Genomic DNA, 17696 nt, shown 5'->3' on the forward strand with positions numbered 1-17696 from the left:
AAAAAAAAAAAAAAAAGAAATATCACTATCTTGTTAACACCTTCCTGAAATCCCTACTAAAAAGACTGTTCCAAAATCAAAGCTGACTTTTTCCTTTTAGGTATTTGATTTATCTGTGAGTGTTGGCCTGGATGCTTACATGTACACCAAGTACCAACCGCACTGGAATGCATGACTGTAAGCTACCATGGGAGTTCTGGGAATGGAAACAGGGTCCTGACAGCAGGAACAAGCACTCTTAACTGATGAGCCACCTCTCCAGCTCCTAAAGTCAGCATTTAAAAAGAAAACTTTCCCTTAGACTACTCACCAAGGAGAATGAAAATTTCAATAAAAAACCCACCTGTTCAAGGTTGAAATTTTCATTTACAGAACCAAAATAAAACTCACAAATTAATGACAAAAATTAACTTGAAAGTCTTATTGAAAATTGAAATGTCTAGGGCCTTTTGTTTTGTTGTTTTTTAGATAGAGTCTTGCTATATGGCCTAAGCTAGCCTTGAACTCATGACTATAGAGTAAGACCACCTCAAAAGACCCATCAAAAAATAAATAAATAAGAAAACAAAGAAAGGTTCATCTTTTAGCTGCTGAACCATTCCATGTTTGACCTCTGGGCTGAGGGCAGGGCTTGTCAGCAAGCCTGAACGCAGCATGAGACCTTCCATTCAATTTCCAGTACCACCCCCCGCCACACACACACACAGATTTATATCCTATTTAGAAAGTCTATGTGGGTTTGTTTCCCTTCTGGTTTAGACTGGTTATATATATATAAACTAAACTGCCTGGGAAGACTCAATGTGAAGGACAGAAAGGAAGGCAGGGATGCAAGTGTAGGAGCCGGCTGTGAGAGGATCTGGAGGTCACCCAGCCTCAGAGTGGGAAGCCAATCTGGGAGGCAAGAAGAGACCCTGTCTCTAGGAGAGAAGGAAGGAAGGAAGGAAGGAAGGAAGGAAGGAAGGAAGGAAGGAAGGAGAAACACATTCATCCTGATTCACTGTTACAGACTTGTAATTCCAATAACTGGGAGGGCGAATCAAGTTTCAGGACAGCTAGGGTTACATAGTGACATAGTAAGGTTATAGCCTATTTTATTATATCTCAAATAAATAAATACAAAATGAAGATTGCAAATCAGCTCTGCATAGAAGTCCAACCTCTCTCTCTGACACAGATCCTCAGCTAGAATGAGATGCCTGTCCCTTCTCCACTTGTGAGACAGCAGAATAACACAGTTGATGTGCTCAGGGTCTCGCCTGTACAAACTCAGTGTAATGAAATAAAATATACAACGACATAATCGGGATCTGATTCAGAACTCTATGAAATTAGAAAGTATGTAAAAATTATTCTGAGGGCTGGAGAGATGGCTCAGGGGTTAAGAGCACTGGCTGCTCTTCCAGAGATCCTGAGTTCAATTCCCAGCAACCACATGGTGGCTCACAACCATCTGTAATGATATCTGATGCTCTCTTCTGGTGCATCTGAAGACAGCTACAGTGTACTTACATATAATAAGTAAATCTTTAAAAAAAAAATTATTCTGAACATGAAATAGCTTTTAGTTTACACGTTTTATGTCCAGACATTGTGGTGGTGTACACCAGGAATCTCAACAGTGAGGACGCTGAGGCAGGAGAATCATGAGTTTGAGACCAACCTCAACTCTATGGTGAAGTTCTACTTCAAAATCAAGGCAGGGAGCACCCATTTGATTTTACAATGATGTACTGTGGGAGAGCATTTGCGTAGCGTGCAGAAGACTCTGTTCTACTCCCAGGACCACTGAGGCTAAAGTATACAGTCTGGTGGCAGTGGTGCAGGACAGAAGTAGGTGGATCTCTTAAGAGTTCTAGGCCAGCCTGTCTAAGATTGAGTTCCAAGACAGCTAGGGCTACACAGTAAAATCTTCTGTCTTGAAAAAACAAAACAAAACAAAACAACAAAAACAGCACGTGTCCCCCAAGGGTTTAGTACCTTCAATGGCTGCTTATTGACGTGAAAAGGATACGCTGGAAACAGTGTCTGGTGAAGGGAAGGGCCTGCTTTGTGCACTGTTCGCCCTTCACTGTTCCACTACATGCTGCTGGCTCCACTTCCTTCAACTTGGTCTGGCGAAGGCTAGGGACAGAAAAATATAAAATTCATTTTAAATGCTCTAACAATTCAGAGTAATTTTTTTTAAATGTTGACCTCACTATCTTATTATTTATATGTGTGTGCATCCATGAACATAGACACAGCAAGCCTGTGAAAGTCAGAACAACTCCAGGGAGTTGGTTCTCTCCTCTTCCATGTAGGTTCTGAGGATCAAACACTGGTCACTGGGTTGGGTGGCAAGTACCATTACCCACTGCCCATCTCCATGGCCCCCAGGATAATTTTCTTGAACATACACACTCTAACTATCTTTACTATACACAGTTATTAAAACACAAATATGCAGTAAAGTCAGCAGGGATTACAATTGTCAAATGTGTTATTTTACTGACCAACTAACATTCAAGGCAAATAGCTATATCACAGCGGTTTTCACATACACTTATCTGGTCATTTGTGTTTCTCTTGTTTTCTCTTGGCTTACTGCCCTTACCTCCTGAGTCCTGGGATTAGACCGTCTATCTTGGTTTTTTGTTTTGTTTTGGCTTTTGGGGACAGGGTCTCTTTATGTAGCTCAGGCTAACCTAGAAAGCACTATCCAACACAGACTGGTCTCAAACTCACAGCAATCCTGCTTCAAACTCCCCAGTGATGGGATCACAAGGATAAGCCATGATGTGCAGTTTGTGGGGCAATGAAGACCCAGAAACAGACAGACCTTCTTCACTATGTGACAATTTACACAGATTCTCTTAAGCCTCACTGACTTCCTCACTTAAGAAGCAGAGACAGTAAGCACCTTTAGCTGGCAGGACTGCCTGAGAAGAGATTTGACACAACTTTACCATTCATGAAGAACAGGGAGAGGGGGGTACACAGTAATCAGTTGAGCTAGTTATCAGTCTCTACTCTTATCAATCAGAACTATTTGGATACCTAGTGCTAATAAACAGTAAGTCTGCAAAGACACCTGTAGAGGGATTTTAATCTAGCAACATGGCTAGAATACAGACACACCCTTAGTACATACCTTTAATCCCAAACAATGAAGGTAAAGTTAATTTGTAGAAGGAAGCATCCACATTTGAAAGTGATATCTAATTGAGTAGCAGGCAAACCGAAGAATCAGAAAAAGATTTGACAGAATAGGATCTGCCAAACTCTCAAGAGAGAAAGAGAAAAGAGAGGCTACTTAACAGAGAACAAAGCAGAGAGAGGAAAAAGGAGAGGGTAGTTTTACTGGGACAGTTGTAGAGACAGGTTAAAGAGAGTACAAGCTAGACACAGGTGAAGACATAACAAGCCAGAGAATGAGAAGGAACCAGAGGAGATTGTCAAAGTTAGTATGAGGCCAAGTAGAACAATTCAGTCAGAAGCTGAGAAAAGCCAGTTTGAATCAGTCAGCTTGGAGAAGAGCTTTGAGCCAGCCAGCTGAGTTGAACCAATCCCCCAGAGTTCAAAGAGAACTAGAAAGTTTAAGTTTATTCAGCAGTAAGTCTCAGAGGCTGAAAACATTCTAGGCCTAGATAAGATTGTAAAGAGGCTAGCAGCTTCCAGGACTAGGTACAGGTTAGCAGACCAAGGCAATAAGCCTTGGAGACAGCAACTATATCAGGTAAATAAAAATTATTTTTACAAACACCTTAGTGTCAAATGGGAAAGGGGATGTGAATATTCTGAAATGGTTTAAGCTTCATACATCCTTCATACATTCCTCATACATACATCCTTCAAAATGTGTTCACTTTGAAATACTTATAAGGCTTGCTAATTTTTGCAATTCTATGATTCACGTTTGAATACTATCTTAACTTAGATTGCTTGTTATATAAGCATGTAAACTTCTATCTCGTCTGCAAGCAATGTCTGCATTAGGCTCTACATAATTAGGCTCGACACTGGGAGGCAAGGTTATAGCAGTAGCACTAGGAAAGTGATGGCAGCAGGAGGAGCGGGAACTCAGGGCAGTTCTGGCTACGAGACTCTGAAAACACAAAGACTTCTAAGGACCAGCAAGGTTAGGCAAACGTCCTGCCCCAAGTCTAGAGTCTGAGCTTGATCCCTAAAACATACATGGTAAAAGAAGAGAACTCATAGTTGAAATTTGCCCCCCCCCCCCACACACACACGCATGCACTAGAATGCAAATTTAAGAGTAGAAAAAGACTTTACAAAGGTAGAAAAGTGGATGATTGGAATATCTAATATCCTAATATCTTGCTGGGAAGAGTGGCAAGGGCCTTTAACCCCAGAACTCAGAAGGTAGAAGCAGGTGATTCCTTTACCTACTAAGTCATCTTGCTGGTCCTTAATTTTGAGGCCAGCCTGGTTTATATAAAGAATTCCAGGCTAGTCAAAGCTACAAAGTGAGACCCTGTCTCAAAACAAACAAACGAACAAACAAAAGAATATTAAATTTCTTTTCTTTTTGTTGGTGCTGGGATTGATGCTAAATACCATGAGCATACAGACAAACCGTCAATGACCAACCCACAACTTCATCTCATCTTGACAATATATTTCCCACTACCCCAAGGAAAGATGTTTATACTATCAATGTTAGCCTATAAAAAATGTACAATTTTTCATAAAGAAAGCTGTATTATATTAGCAGCTATGCCCCAAATTGCTTGGTCTAGATTTTATACCACATGGTACTCAATATAAAACAAATAATTTCACTGAACATTTTAATAATCTGCTGAGCTATCTACCAAGCCCAATGTGCAATATATTTCCTTGTTTCTTTCTTTTCTTTTACTAAAACAAACAAAATAGTCTCATGTAACTCAGGCTGGTCTTAAGTAAGCTCACTATGTAGCTAAGAATGACTGAATTCACCAGGCAGTGGTGGTGTACGCCTTTAACCCCAGCACTCAGGAGGCAGATGCAGGCAGATCTCTGAGTTCGAGGCCAACCTGATCTACAGAGTGAGTTCCAGGACAGCCAGGGCTACACAGAGAAACCCTGTCTTGAAAAACCAAAAAAAATAAATAATAAATAATAATGACTGAATTCCTGAGCCTACTTCCTAAATTCTGGGATTACAAATTTGCAACAATCTCTCTCCCTCTCCCTCTCTCAGTTTAGCAATCTGTCTCATAAATCCAAAGTCAGAATTTTATTATCTCTATGGATAAGTTACAATCACTATGGTATTAAATACAATATTATCCAAATAGCACTAATAAAACAAAGAGATTACTGTGTCATTAATCATGGGTGATGAGATTAAAGACAAAGTGACATTAAGTCAGTGTGAAGGCTGTAGGGAACCATCTGGAGAGGCTCTCTTTGGTTTGTTTGTCTGTTTTGTTCGCCAGTACTGGGACTTGAACTTAGAACCTCTCACTTTCTGGTCAAATATTCAACCACTAAGCTATATTCCCCAGCAATCCAACTTGGTATTTTATTATTTGGTAACACATCATTAACTTAAAAAAAAAAAAAAAAAAGCGCACTGGTTGGTTTGGGAGGTGTTCTGAAAACAATTTATTAGTCAGAGAAAAGGCTGGAGGCATGGCTCCCAGTGCACTGTGATACCGGGGTTAACTACCCAAAAGGAAAAGTAAGATGCAGTTTTTAACAGTACCAGATTGCCTCAAACTCATTGTACAGACCCTTACACCTTTGACAAGATCATTATCATATATTAGAGCTGAATGAGGTATACAAAGCCTACTTACATAACTGAGTTATGCTGCAGATATAATTTCTACTGATATTATGCAGTGAACAGACATATCATAAAGCATTAGGAAACAACTTTTGAACTGAGTCAACTGTCAAATAGAGAATAGGCCTCCGCTGGGCAGTGGTGGCGCACGCCTTTAATTCCAGCACTTTGGGAGGCAGAGGCAGATGGATTTCTGAGTTCGAGGCCAACCTGGTCTACAGAGTGAGTTCCAGGACAGCCAGGGCTACACAGAGAAACCCTGTCTCGGAAAAACTAAAAAAAAAAAAAGTGTTTGTTCTGTGTTTTGTCTGCATGTGTGTCTACTCACCATGTGCATGCCTGATGTCCAAGGAGGCCAGGAGAGGTTATCAGAAAATACATAACTTAATTATTATAAAATTTCCTTCATCAAAATGCATAAGTGATTTTTAGTATTTAGATTTTTTAACACATTATACAAACGCTATTAAACTGTATTTTAAAATGAATTAAGGAGAATGGCCATGATATATTTCTAAGAAGAAAAACTGGGTACAGATCTTTTTGTTTTGTGCAGGGTTTGTTTGTTTAGGATATGGTCTTAACCAGCTGGCTGGACTTGAGTTCATGACCTGCTGGTCCCGGCACACACAGTGCTGGAATTACAGGTATGCGATATAGGAAGAATCTCTTGTGTACTGTATGCAAGCATCACCTGTCAATAAAAATCTGATGGCCAATAAGCTGAGGCAAGATTAGAAGGTGGGACATCCACAGAGAGAGGGGAACTCTGGGAGAGAGTCAGTTACCGAAGACTATTTAGACCTGGACTTGAGGAAGTTGGAGTATGAAACTGAGGAGAGGGAACTAGCCACACGTCAGTCACAGAATAGTTAGTGGGTTAATGTAAGTTATGACCTGTGGGAACAGGCCTAGCTTATGGCTTAGGCATTTTTTAATGAATAACAAGTATCCAAGTTGTTATTGAGGAACTGAGACACTGGTGAAAAAACAGAGAACTTTTCAACAATACAGGTCAATTTTAACTTAAATACATAAAACAGAAAAGTCTAAAGACTGATACCTATATTATACAGTCACCAAAAACTCTGTTTCCCTAGGTTTGTGACATGCGCATGGAATCCCAGTACTTCTGAGACTGAGAATAAGCAGCAGGAGTTTAAGACCGGCCTGACTATGGATGTATGTATTTATATATTGACCCAGTGAGACAGCAAGAGGACAAAAAGAAACATAACCAACTCCTGTGAACATGAGGTAATGTGCATGTTAAAAGAAAGCAGCCGGGCAGTGGTGGCGCACACCTTTAATCCCAGCATTCGGGAGGCAGAGGCAGGCGGATTTCTGAGTTCNAGGCCAGCCTGGTCTACANAGTGAGTTCCAGGACAGCCAGGGCTACACAGAGAAACCCTGTCTCAAAAAACCAAAAAAAAAAAAAAAAAAAGAAAAAAAGAAAAAGAAAAAGAAAAAAAGAAAAAGAAATTATAACTAACACAAGTAAAATGTGTTTTATTATAAAATAAAAATATTAGATTATGGTTTTAAAAAGATATAATTTTTTAAAACAATAATTATTAATTTAAGTAACAGGAAAATTTTAGGCGTTGCAATTTGTTTTGTTTTTGTTTATTTTTTTTTAAGATAGCCAATATTGTCAGTCACATGAAATGGCATCTGCTATAATGTCAGTACTCAGGAGGCTGAGGCAGGAGGATCCAGAGTTTGAAGCTGGCCTGGATGACACAGATTCACAAGTTAACAAGCAAGAGAAATAACATTCTCAAATCTCTTCAATGAATCAATTCCAATGCAACTCGAGGGATCAAAGAAGCAGTAAATGCTTTCATTCCTCTGTCAGTGCAAGACTGTGTGTGCTACTGTTCCAGCAGTGACGCCCTCCCCACGAGAACATGCCTCTCGCAAGGATCTCTTTCATCCCTCTCCAGAAGAGGAGAAAAGGAAACACAAGAAAAAGCGCCTAGTGCAGAGCCCCAATTCCTACTTTATGGATGTGAAATGCCCAGGATGCTATAAAATTACCACAGTCTTATGTGTTGGCTGCTCCACTGTCCTCTCCTCTGTCAGCCTACAGGTGGAAAAGCAAGGCTGACAAAAGGATGCTCCTTCAGGAGGAGGAAGCAGCACTGAAACTCCCTGACTGAAGATGAGTGGGAACCTTCCCAATATGTGTGTGTGTGTGTGTGTGTGTGTGTGTGTGTGTGTATCTACTGTGCTACCCTACCACTGGGGTAGCACTCCTGAACCAAACATCACACTCAACTACTTGGGACTTACATGCTCACCTCACACAATGTCTCAACTATCCCTCAAAGGTGAATAAGGCAAAGTAGGAGACAAGGCCTAAGAAAGGAGGCCCTGCCTTTGTGGCTCTAACCTGGCTCGGCTGCACGCAGCTCTCCGTAGTTCTTGTATCAGCTGGCCAGTGCATTCGGGTTCCTTACTGGCAGCCTGCAGCAGCGCCTTCCTAAATGTATGCCGGCATTTCTTTTGTCGAGACTCTGCCCGCTCCAGGCGGCAGAGGTGCTTGTATTTCTGCTGAAAGTAAGTGCAAAGTTGGGTCACCCTGGAGCTCCTGCTCTCCATGTCGTCGTCGTCTGACCTGGAAAGTGTGGGGTGAAGGGAAAACTGATTACATGGGAGCTTTGTGTAAGAAAGGGGACGTGAAAACAAACAAGGGGTGAATACATAAGTTCAACACTTCTTTGGCATGAGAACGCAAACTTAGGAATCCAAGAGTAATTCCAGTAGCGCTGAAGACAAGACTTCAGCAGCAGCAGCACCAGCAGCGGGGCAGTGGGGTTAACGGGGCGGTGGTGTTAGCGGGCCGTGGTGTTAGCGGGGCGGTGGTGCTCATCCTGGCAGGCCTTCCTTCTGCGGTCTCTACTGCACCCAAAGCAGGGCAGGAAAGACAAGCATTTCTCTATCCTTGCTCACAGAGGATACAGACATTGAACCTTCATGAAAACAGTCACCTCAGAAACACAGCAGTCACTTCCAACAGCACTCAGTAAGAGCTACACTTTACATATTCTGGGTTTTATATCATCTTTTCTCACTTAGAGAATGTATGGCATAGGAACCATGGAACTGCCATGGTAGCTACAGAGCATCTAAACTATTCTCGTAGGCCAGGGTTACAGTTTCCTACCTTGCTAATGTGACTGACTGCTGATCCCAATTTAAGTGTTTGCTGGAAAAGATGCTGAGGGTACTTCTAAGCCAACAGTGCTGAGCTGTGTACTTCTAAGCTAACAGTGCTGTGCTGTGCTTGCTCAGTACTGCCTACCAGCACCAAGGGCAAAATGGCAACTTTTATATAGGACAAATTTGACCTCATTTTTCATTGTTCTGAATACTGTACATTACCTGAACACTGATGTTACATGATCTTCTTTATCTTCTATTATAAGTAAACACTACACGGATACTCTCAGAGAACGAGTGTTAATATTGCCCTGCAGTCTCCTGCAGCTCAGTATTTGTTTTTGTTTTGTTATAGGGTGGCATTTTACTCCATACCAGCTCACAGCAAGCTACTCTATAAACATCTGTTTAGGGTACCTCCTAGAAACATATCCTTTACAGTATAGTTTCTACTATAAATACACAAATTAAAGGCTCATACCTCCATCTTTTCATTTGCTGAACATCTACTGTGTGTCTATTATGCTAACCACCTCAGGAGAATCAAGTGGAAAAGAGTTTGCAATGAGATTTACACAAGAGAAATCCACTCCCAAATGGAATAATGCAAAAGAGGCCAGAACCAGTAACTAACAGAGTGGGGCAGAGAGACTAAAGGCTCAAATCTCTAACACAAGGCAGAAAAAGTATCTAAGAACTCAGGGCTTGGCAACATATTCAGGAGACAGAGGCAGGAGGATTGCCTTGAAATCAGGGCTAGGCTGGCACTCATTGTGTGCCCTTGTTGCAAAAAACCAACCCAACAAAACAGAAAACAAAGACTGGGGGTCAGGGGTGTCCAGGCAGATACAGTGGCAGACGTCTGCACCCCCAGATCACTGCTAGCTAGGACTACACAGGGAGTTCTGGCTTAGCCACAGCTACATAGTCAGGGTGTGCCTGGGAGAGAAAAATCTAGGAGTCTTAAAATGTCAGGTTCCCAGGCCTTACTACAGATCTACTGCTGAGAGTCTAAGAATGAGCTTATGTTTCACTTGTTCCTCAGAGTCTCACTGTAGATATACACTTCAGAGTTCTAGCAGGGCCGATGGGTGCTATAAACATCCTATCAATGAGTATGACAACTGTAAGCTGGTGGCAGAGGTATGGAAAGGTGTCACTGATGCTCACTGCTGGATGAAAGGCTCAGTCTGCAGGAACGCTAACCTTGAAGAAAGTACCCCTACTGAGGACAGACATCAGGAGACCGCACACAGATGGAACACTCTGTGGAGATAGGGTAGTAAACGCATGATAAGTAGCTGGGCTAAGAAGGGTACAGAATGGAGGGAGTGAGGACAGCCCAAGTTTCCAAATCTAAATACCAAGTTACGAGTTTAGTGCCAGGCCTGGTGGCACCAGCCTGTATTTCCTGCTACTCAGGAGGCTGAAACAGGAGGTTCCCAAGTTAAAGACCATCTGGACCTGTAGAGTGAATTCTGGTCCACCCTGATCAACTTGGCAAGACCCTGTCCAATGCAGCAGCAGAGCATTTGTCTAGTGGTCAAGAGGCTCAATTCCCAGTAAGGGAGGCTGGAGGAGGGTTGAACTTTATTTATGGAAATGGATAACAGCTGGACATGGTGGTGCTTGCCCTTAATCCTAGCAGCCAGGCTGACATAGGAGGATCTTTGTAAGTTTGAGGTCTACATTGTGAGTTTCAGAATAGCCAGGGCTATGCAGAGAAACCTGTCTCAGCAAACAAAAAAAGAAAGAAAGAAAGAAAGGGTAGCAAGGGCTCAGTGGTTAGAACACCCACTGTGTTCACACTGTGAGGGCCTGAGTGTGGATGCTCAGACCCACAGAAGAGGGTGGGGATGAAGCGGGGAAGAGATGGCTCAGGGATTACAAAAATGTTTTATTCTTCATTCCCAGTACCCACAGGGGAGCTCTCAACATCCACAGTCCCAGTTCCATGGTATCCAAGGCCCCATTCTTATCTCCTTGGGTACCAGGTATGTATTAGTGGAGGCAGACTGAAAGTTCATACAATAATATAAATGAATTTTAAAATGGAGTGGGGGCATGGTGTACACACCTATAATCCAAATAGGTGGGAATGGGGACTGCTAGAACTTGGTGACAACCAGACTAGCCTCAGGTTTATCGAGAAACCTGATCTCAAAGGAATAAGGCAGAGGGAGCTAGAGTAGGCCACCTGATATCCTCCTCTTCCACATGGGAGGTCTGTATTATACATACACACACACACACACACACACAGACACACACCCACATACACACACATGCACACATGCATACATGCACACAGTACACTAAAGCTGGGTGAGTAGTAAGATGATTTATTATTTACAACTAGAAAAGCAGGGCTTTGTGGCCATCAAGGCAGCAGTCCTGTAAAATGCTCCACAGGGGAAGAGCTGAGGAAGGCGTGAGCCTCAAACAACAAAGGGCACTGTCACTGCGACAATTCGGTAAGAGTGAAAGGCAGAGACAGAATGCACACTGCTTCCAACCAAGAGCAATCTACCCCCAAACTGATGCCCAGGCTGTCTCAGGAATTAAAGTAGAAATGGCTTCCATCTGCCATTCATTTCAAATGTTCAGCAGGGCACTCTCCAGGGTTTATTCTTTGTAGAACTGACCCCAAACCTCTGAAGTCAAGTTAGTGGACATGATGTGTGCCTGATGTGACTGTAACTACAAAGCTAAGCATGACAGCCCTACTGTGTGCTCTAGCTCAAAGAGCACAGCAGTCATAGGTAGCCATCCTGAAGCATGAAATGGAATTGCAGTTCCCAACACTCTCTCCAGGCTAAGTGAGGCAGAAATAGTGTTGTGGGGATCAAACCCAAGAGCAGGAATGGCTGAATATGCTACTGCAACTTCTTGACATTGCCTATTAATAAAACCCAACTAATTCCCTTTGCTCTAGTTCCATGCACAAATAAGCTTTTGACTGTAATTTGCTTCCATGAAGTCTCAGTTTATAACCAGTCTATACAAACTCATTTTCCATTCCATGATAGATTGTACTAATCTATCATGTTCCTACAAATTCAAGAGGCATAAGATAAACTCTATGTCTCTATTAGGAGGCTGTGAACTTCCAGGGATGATCTATGTCAGATGTCAAATGAGCTGGTCTCTACTTCGTTGGGTATTTATGTAGACCCCAAGTCTTTAAATCAAGGACTAGCTGGGTGTATGAGCAATCATCTTCTAGCCCCACCACCTAAGCAGTCACTGCATTTGCTCACAGCGCACCAACTATTTTCTTTATATTGCTAAAGCAGTCACTAAGAAAATGCACACCCACCATCTACAGACCTCTGACAAATACCTCCTTTACAAAGCACACTGGGGAAAACATGGACAACTCTGACAAATACCTCCTTTACAAAGCACACTGGGGAAAACACTGATGGGGGAGAGGGGCTCTAAGAATTCTGACCCAGCATTTGATAAGCTGAGGTCAGCTAAGAAGAGTCTCCTTCAGAAGCACTTAGCTTAGCACAAGGAGGGAAATAAAAAGCACTACTCTAGTTATCACAGGCAGGGACATAAAGCATGGCGGGACTCAGGGTGACCCTCAGAGTGACTGCGACCAAGTTCCAGCATGGCAGGACTCAGCCAACCCTCACAGTGATTGTGATCAAGTGCCTTAGCTCCCTGGGTATGTTTGCCACTTTTATAAGATGAAATTACATCAGATAATCTTCAAGATTCCTTTCAATTCTGTTATATTAAACACCGGCAAGTGGGAAAGCTAGAGAAACATATTTAGCAAAACAAGTCAAAGTTAACTTTGCTCAAACAATATAATCCATTTATCCCAAACTGAATTAAGTTTGACCAACTAAACCTAATTATAGCATAGTAAAATTTAATAAAAATCATTGGAACAGACAGGAAGAAAGGCAAATTGCTATATCTCCAAGAATAAAACCAAAAAGGGCAGCTTACGTGTGTCTTTCATGTCTGAGGGTTTCTCGGATGGACCATGCGACCTGATATGGCGAAGCCTGATCTGTGTCCTCCAACTCCTCTCCGCTCTCCTCAGACCAATCCAACCCTGCGGCAGACAGTGCAGATGACAGGTTAGACAAAACACTAATTCATTTAAGATTTACACAAAGACTGGCAAGATGGCTCATGAGCAACAAGGCAGTCACTGCCAAGCCTAACTACCTGTGTTCAATCACAGGGACCCACATGGTGGAACAGCACCAACTTCCACAAGTTGTCCTCTGACCACATAAGTGCAGTGGCACACATTCCCCCATCAATAAAAAAAATAATAATGTAATGAAATTTTAAAACAATAAAATTGCCGGGCGGTGGGTGGCGCACGCCTTTTATCCCAGCACTTGGGAGGCAGAGGCAGGNGGATTTCTGAGTTTGAGGCCAGCCTGGTCTACAGAGTGAGTTCCAGGACAGCCAGGGCTACACAGAGAAACCTTGTCTCGAAAAAACCAAAAAATAAAAAATAAAAAAATAAAAAAAATAAAAAAATCCTGACAAACAATGCTGTCTAAAATATATAAGCAATAGCTACAGCACAGCCACCACAGTGCACTTGAAGCCTCCAAATGAACTTCTCTTCTTACAAAGATATTTGATATACACTAAGCTTTAAACCACTGCATTTTAACAGCAAGGCTATACTGTACTTCAAAAATGGGCTTCATAATACACTTTGTTAATCATCTGGAAATAGCATGAGCAAAGAGACTGAGCTCATTCAAATAATCAAAACGTCATACACTACATTAAAAAGAGTCGAACACTAAAACAATGTTAAGTGCTTGGCTAGAACAAACAAAGCACTAGGCATAATCCCCAACAGGACCTAAACCAAGTATGGTGCCACATGCCTGTAATCCCAGTGCTTGAAAGATAGAGCTGGGGGATCACAAGCTCAATGTCATGCCAGCTATGGAGTTCAAGGCCAGCCTGAGATTCAGGAGCCCCGGACTCAAAAACAAACAAACACACCAGTAAAAAGAGGAAAAGGATAAGACACTTGGGTTCATACCCTCATCTCAGCACTTGGGAGGCTGAGGCAGAGGTGGAGGCAGGTGGATCTCTGTGAGTGTGAGGCCAGCCAGGCTAACAGGAGGAGCCCTGTCTCAGGAGGTAAGGGGAGGGGTGAAAAAAGTAATGTTTATAGCCAGGCAAGTGAAAGTGAGCGTCTATGGGTCTCTCAGCAGTGTAAGGGTGGATGTGTTACTCCTGCTTAGAAGTAACTGCCCATCAAGCCAACATTTAGGACCAGGCCCAACCCGCCATAGTATGAACCACAGAATGGATTTTTCTTTTTCTTTTTTTTAAGATTTATTTATTATTATACATAAGTACACTGTAGCTGTCTTCAGATGCACCAGAAGAGGGTGATCAGATCTCATTACGGGTGTTGTGAGCCACCATGTGGTTGCTGGGATTGGAACTCACGACCTTCGGGAGAGCAGACGGTGCTCTTACCCGCTGAGCCATCTCACCAGCCCTGGATTTTTCTTAATGTGTTCTCACTGACTTGAATGTAGACTACAAATGGTGCCCAGAGAACACTACAATGTCTGTTTTCTCCAAAGAGCCTTAGATCTCTATATGCTTTTTTGGTAAACTTTACTCTGCTCAGGCACGGTGGCTCATTCCGTAAAGCATGGCTCTCAGAAGTCTGACAAAGGACACTCTGAAGTCAGGACAATCAGCAATCAGCAGTGGGCAGGGCAGTCAGAACTCCTGTGAGCTCAACCTCCAGAACCCACATGGAAGGAAAGAAACAACTCTGCAAACTGTACTATGACATCTGGACATAGTCCATGGTACTCAGTACACACACTCACACACACACACATATACACACAATCAATCAATCAAATAAATAAATAAGTGTACCCCAAAAATCAGTCTTAAAAGATATTTGAAACTGATATTGACAAGGGGAGGAAAGGCTTTACATAAATATGAGTTATGTCTAAACAGCTCTAGCTATCAGTAAAAGGGTCAATAAAATGCAAAGAAAGACATGCAAGATAAATATTGTTTTTTATAAAACACATAAATAAGAGCTGGAGAAATGGCTCAATGATTAAGAGCACTGACTGCTCTTCCACAGGTCCCAAATTCAACTCCCAGCAATCACATGGTGGCTCACAACCAAATGTCATGGGATTTGATGCCCTCTTCTGGTGTGTCTGAAGACAGCTAGAGTGTACTTACATACATAAAATAAATAAATCTCTTTTCAAAACATATAAACAAACATTCAGCTGTATTGCTAAATATTGTCAGTAAATCCCAGAGTTCCTAAAACCTTGAGTCCCACATGTCAATACTACTTCTGCAGTCTGAGTAAGGTACTGCTTGCACTGAGGCCTGTGGACTACTGACAGCAATGGTGTGGGTGCCATGGTGGTGGCTGCTACTTCTCATGAACCAAGGCATCGAGGGGCTCTCAGAGTTAGACGGGTGCAGGAAAGGCAAGGCTGTAGGTACACAGACAGGAAGTTGTACTTAAGGTGTTCTTATCCCTTCAAAATGATGTACTTTATCACATCTCAGTCCTGAGTGCTGTCTAGCGTCCTGTATAACTAAACAGGACGCGTGCATGGAGCTCCTTTGCTGTGTGAAGAAGGGTTGATGATTGCTCTGGGTGCAACGGGAATAAACTGCTTTTGTTTCACTGAGTTTAGTTTAGCTTAGATTACTTTAGTTTTGAGGCAAACTCTCATGTAACCTTGGCTGGCCATGAACTCAGTGTGTAGTAAAAGATGAATTTAAACTTCTGATCCTCCTGCCTTCATCTCCCAAGTACTAGGATTATAGGCATTTACCCAACACCAGGTTTATATGATGCTGGGGATCAAACCCATGAATGAGTCTCATGCATGCTAGCAAGCATCTACGGCCACATCCCTCAACAGCATTTGTTTTCTTTCTTTTAATTGTTTTCACTGGTGTGTGTGTGTGTGTGTGTGTGTGTGTGAATGAATGCTACAGACACCCAATACAGACCTGGCTTCTACTATCATGTGTATATACACGTTTATACATACATGTAAAGAGATCTCTTCTGTACTGTATGGAAGCATCGCCTGTCAATGAAAGGCTTACTGGCCAATGAGCTGAGGCAAGAAATAGGAAGTGGTAGTTCCAATAGGGAGAAGAGGAACTCTGGGATAGTTAGGGCAGAAAGAGATTCACCCCCAAACTCTGAGGAGATAGATGCATGAAACTGAGAAGAGGTAACCAGCCACGTGGCAGTCACAGAACAGAATAAACAGGTTAATTAAGTTACGAGCTAGTCAGGGAACAAGCCCAAGATCATGGCCTAGGCATTTATCCATATATAATTAAGTCTCAAAGTCGTTATTTCAGGAACTGGGGCATGGGTGGAAAAGCCCACGGTTACACATACATACACTTTCTACACAGAGAAAAAGAAAAATGCAGCTGAGATTGTTCAGAGGTTAAAGACTTTTTTTCACAAGCCTGATGACCAAGAACCCAAGTGAAGGTGAAAGAGAACTGACTCCACCCCACTGTCCTTTGATCTTTATATACACACTGGGCCAGGATGTCTGGCCTGGTCCCCTTTTCTCCACATGATTCATGAAAGTCTATTTTTTATTATTTATTTTAAGAAAAAAATTAAAAATGTGATAGTAATTACTTTGCTGCAAAGCTATGCATCTACAATAGTTTAAAGTAATATAAACTGGAAAATTATGCTATATATGACAAAATTGTTAACTTACAAACATATTTTATACAAGATTTTAAAAGAGGTTATGAGTAAGTATATATAATTAGAACTTAATTTAACTTACTTTCAAGAATTTACCACTGTATAACAACTGGGTATTTAATAGGTTTGGGATTATTTTATTATTTTTACTTACTATAATCCAGAACTTTTCTTCAGATAATTTAATAACAGGTGAAATAAATTAGAGGTATAAAAGAAAGCTCACTACTCTCAGTTATAGTGAAGTACCCCTGCCCCATCCCATTCTCTATGAGTATGCAAGGTGTACAGCCTGGTAAGATGGGCACTTCACCTATCTTTACATCAGTCAGGCACATCTACCCATGTACATAACCAAAGAATACACTGATGTTCTTGCTTAGCTCCTTTTGTTTACTTCGTTTTTACAAAATGAAATAACATAATTCCTCTTGATTTTTTTTACCACCAGTTATGTTAAACACAATGCAGTCAGATCTCATTCACTCTTCAAAACAATTCTATAATAATATGTAAAACATATAACTCATTCAAATTTCCCATTGGTTACTCAACATATTCAGATTGTTATTCTGTAAGCAATGCTACAGTAAACAACCTGCACATATAAGTTCCAACATTTACTGCTAGGATGGAATCCCAAAAATGAGCTTGATAAATATATATGATTATATATAAGCTATAAATAACACATATTATATGTGTATTTGTAGTTTTGTGGGGTTTTCTTTTATACTTAAGTGTTTTGCCTACATGTATGTCTGGGTACAACATACATGCTTACTGCCCATGGGCAGTGAGAAAGAGCATCAGATCCTCTCTAACCAGAGTTACCGATGCCTGGGAGCCACCAGTGGGTGATGAGAATCAAACCCAGATTCTCTCCATATAGTCTTAAAGTGAAAAATTTTTAATGTACATATATATGTAAGAGTGTGCCACATGTGTGGGTGCTCCTCTTGGAGGCCAGAAGAGGGGACTAGATTTTTTTTTTTTTTT

At 41.7% G+C, this 17696-nt stretch overlaps 1 protein-coding gene and 1 pseudogene across 8 annotated transcripts in view; one reads left to right on the forward strand and one right to left on the reverse strand.

The window, feature by feature from the left end:
• Ino80d (INO80 complex subunit D) overlaps positions 1 to 17696 on the reverse strand; it is a 63996-nt gene that overhangs the window by 18952 nt on the left and 27348 nt on the right. For all 8 annotated transcript variants that reach the window (XM_021169692.2, XM_021169608.2, XM_029474906.1 and 5 more), the window contains 3 exons: positions 12911 to 13019; positions 8175 to 8399; positions 2015 to 2124 (listed from right to left, as the gene is read on the reverse strand). In XM_021169692.2, coding sequence (XP_021025351.1) covers positions 2015 to 2124; positions 8175 to 8399; positions 12911 to 13019 — 444 coding nt within the window. The remainder of the gene's footprint in view (positions 1 to 2014; positions 2125 to 8174; positions 8400 to 12910; positions 13020 to 17696) is intronic.
• LOC110307977 lies at positions 7479 to 7952 on the forward strand (annotated as a pseudogene).

Source organism: Mus caroli, chromosome 1 (assembly GCF_900094665.2).
Source record: "Mus caroli chromosome 1, CAROLI_EIJ_v1.1, whole genome shotgun sequence".
NCBI classification, from domain to species: domain Eukaryota; kingdom Metazoa; phylum Chordata; class Mammalia; order Rodentia; family Muridae; genus Mus; species Mus caroli.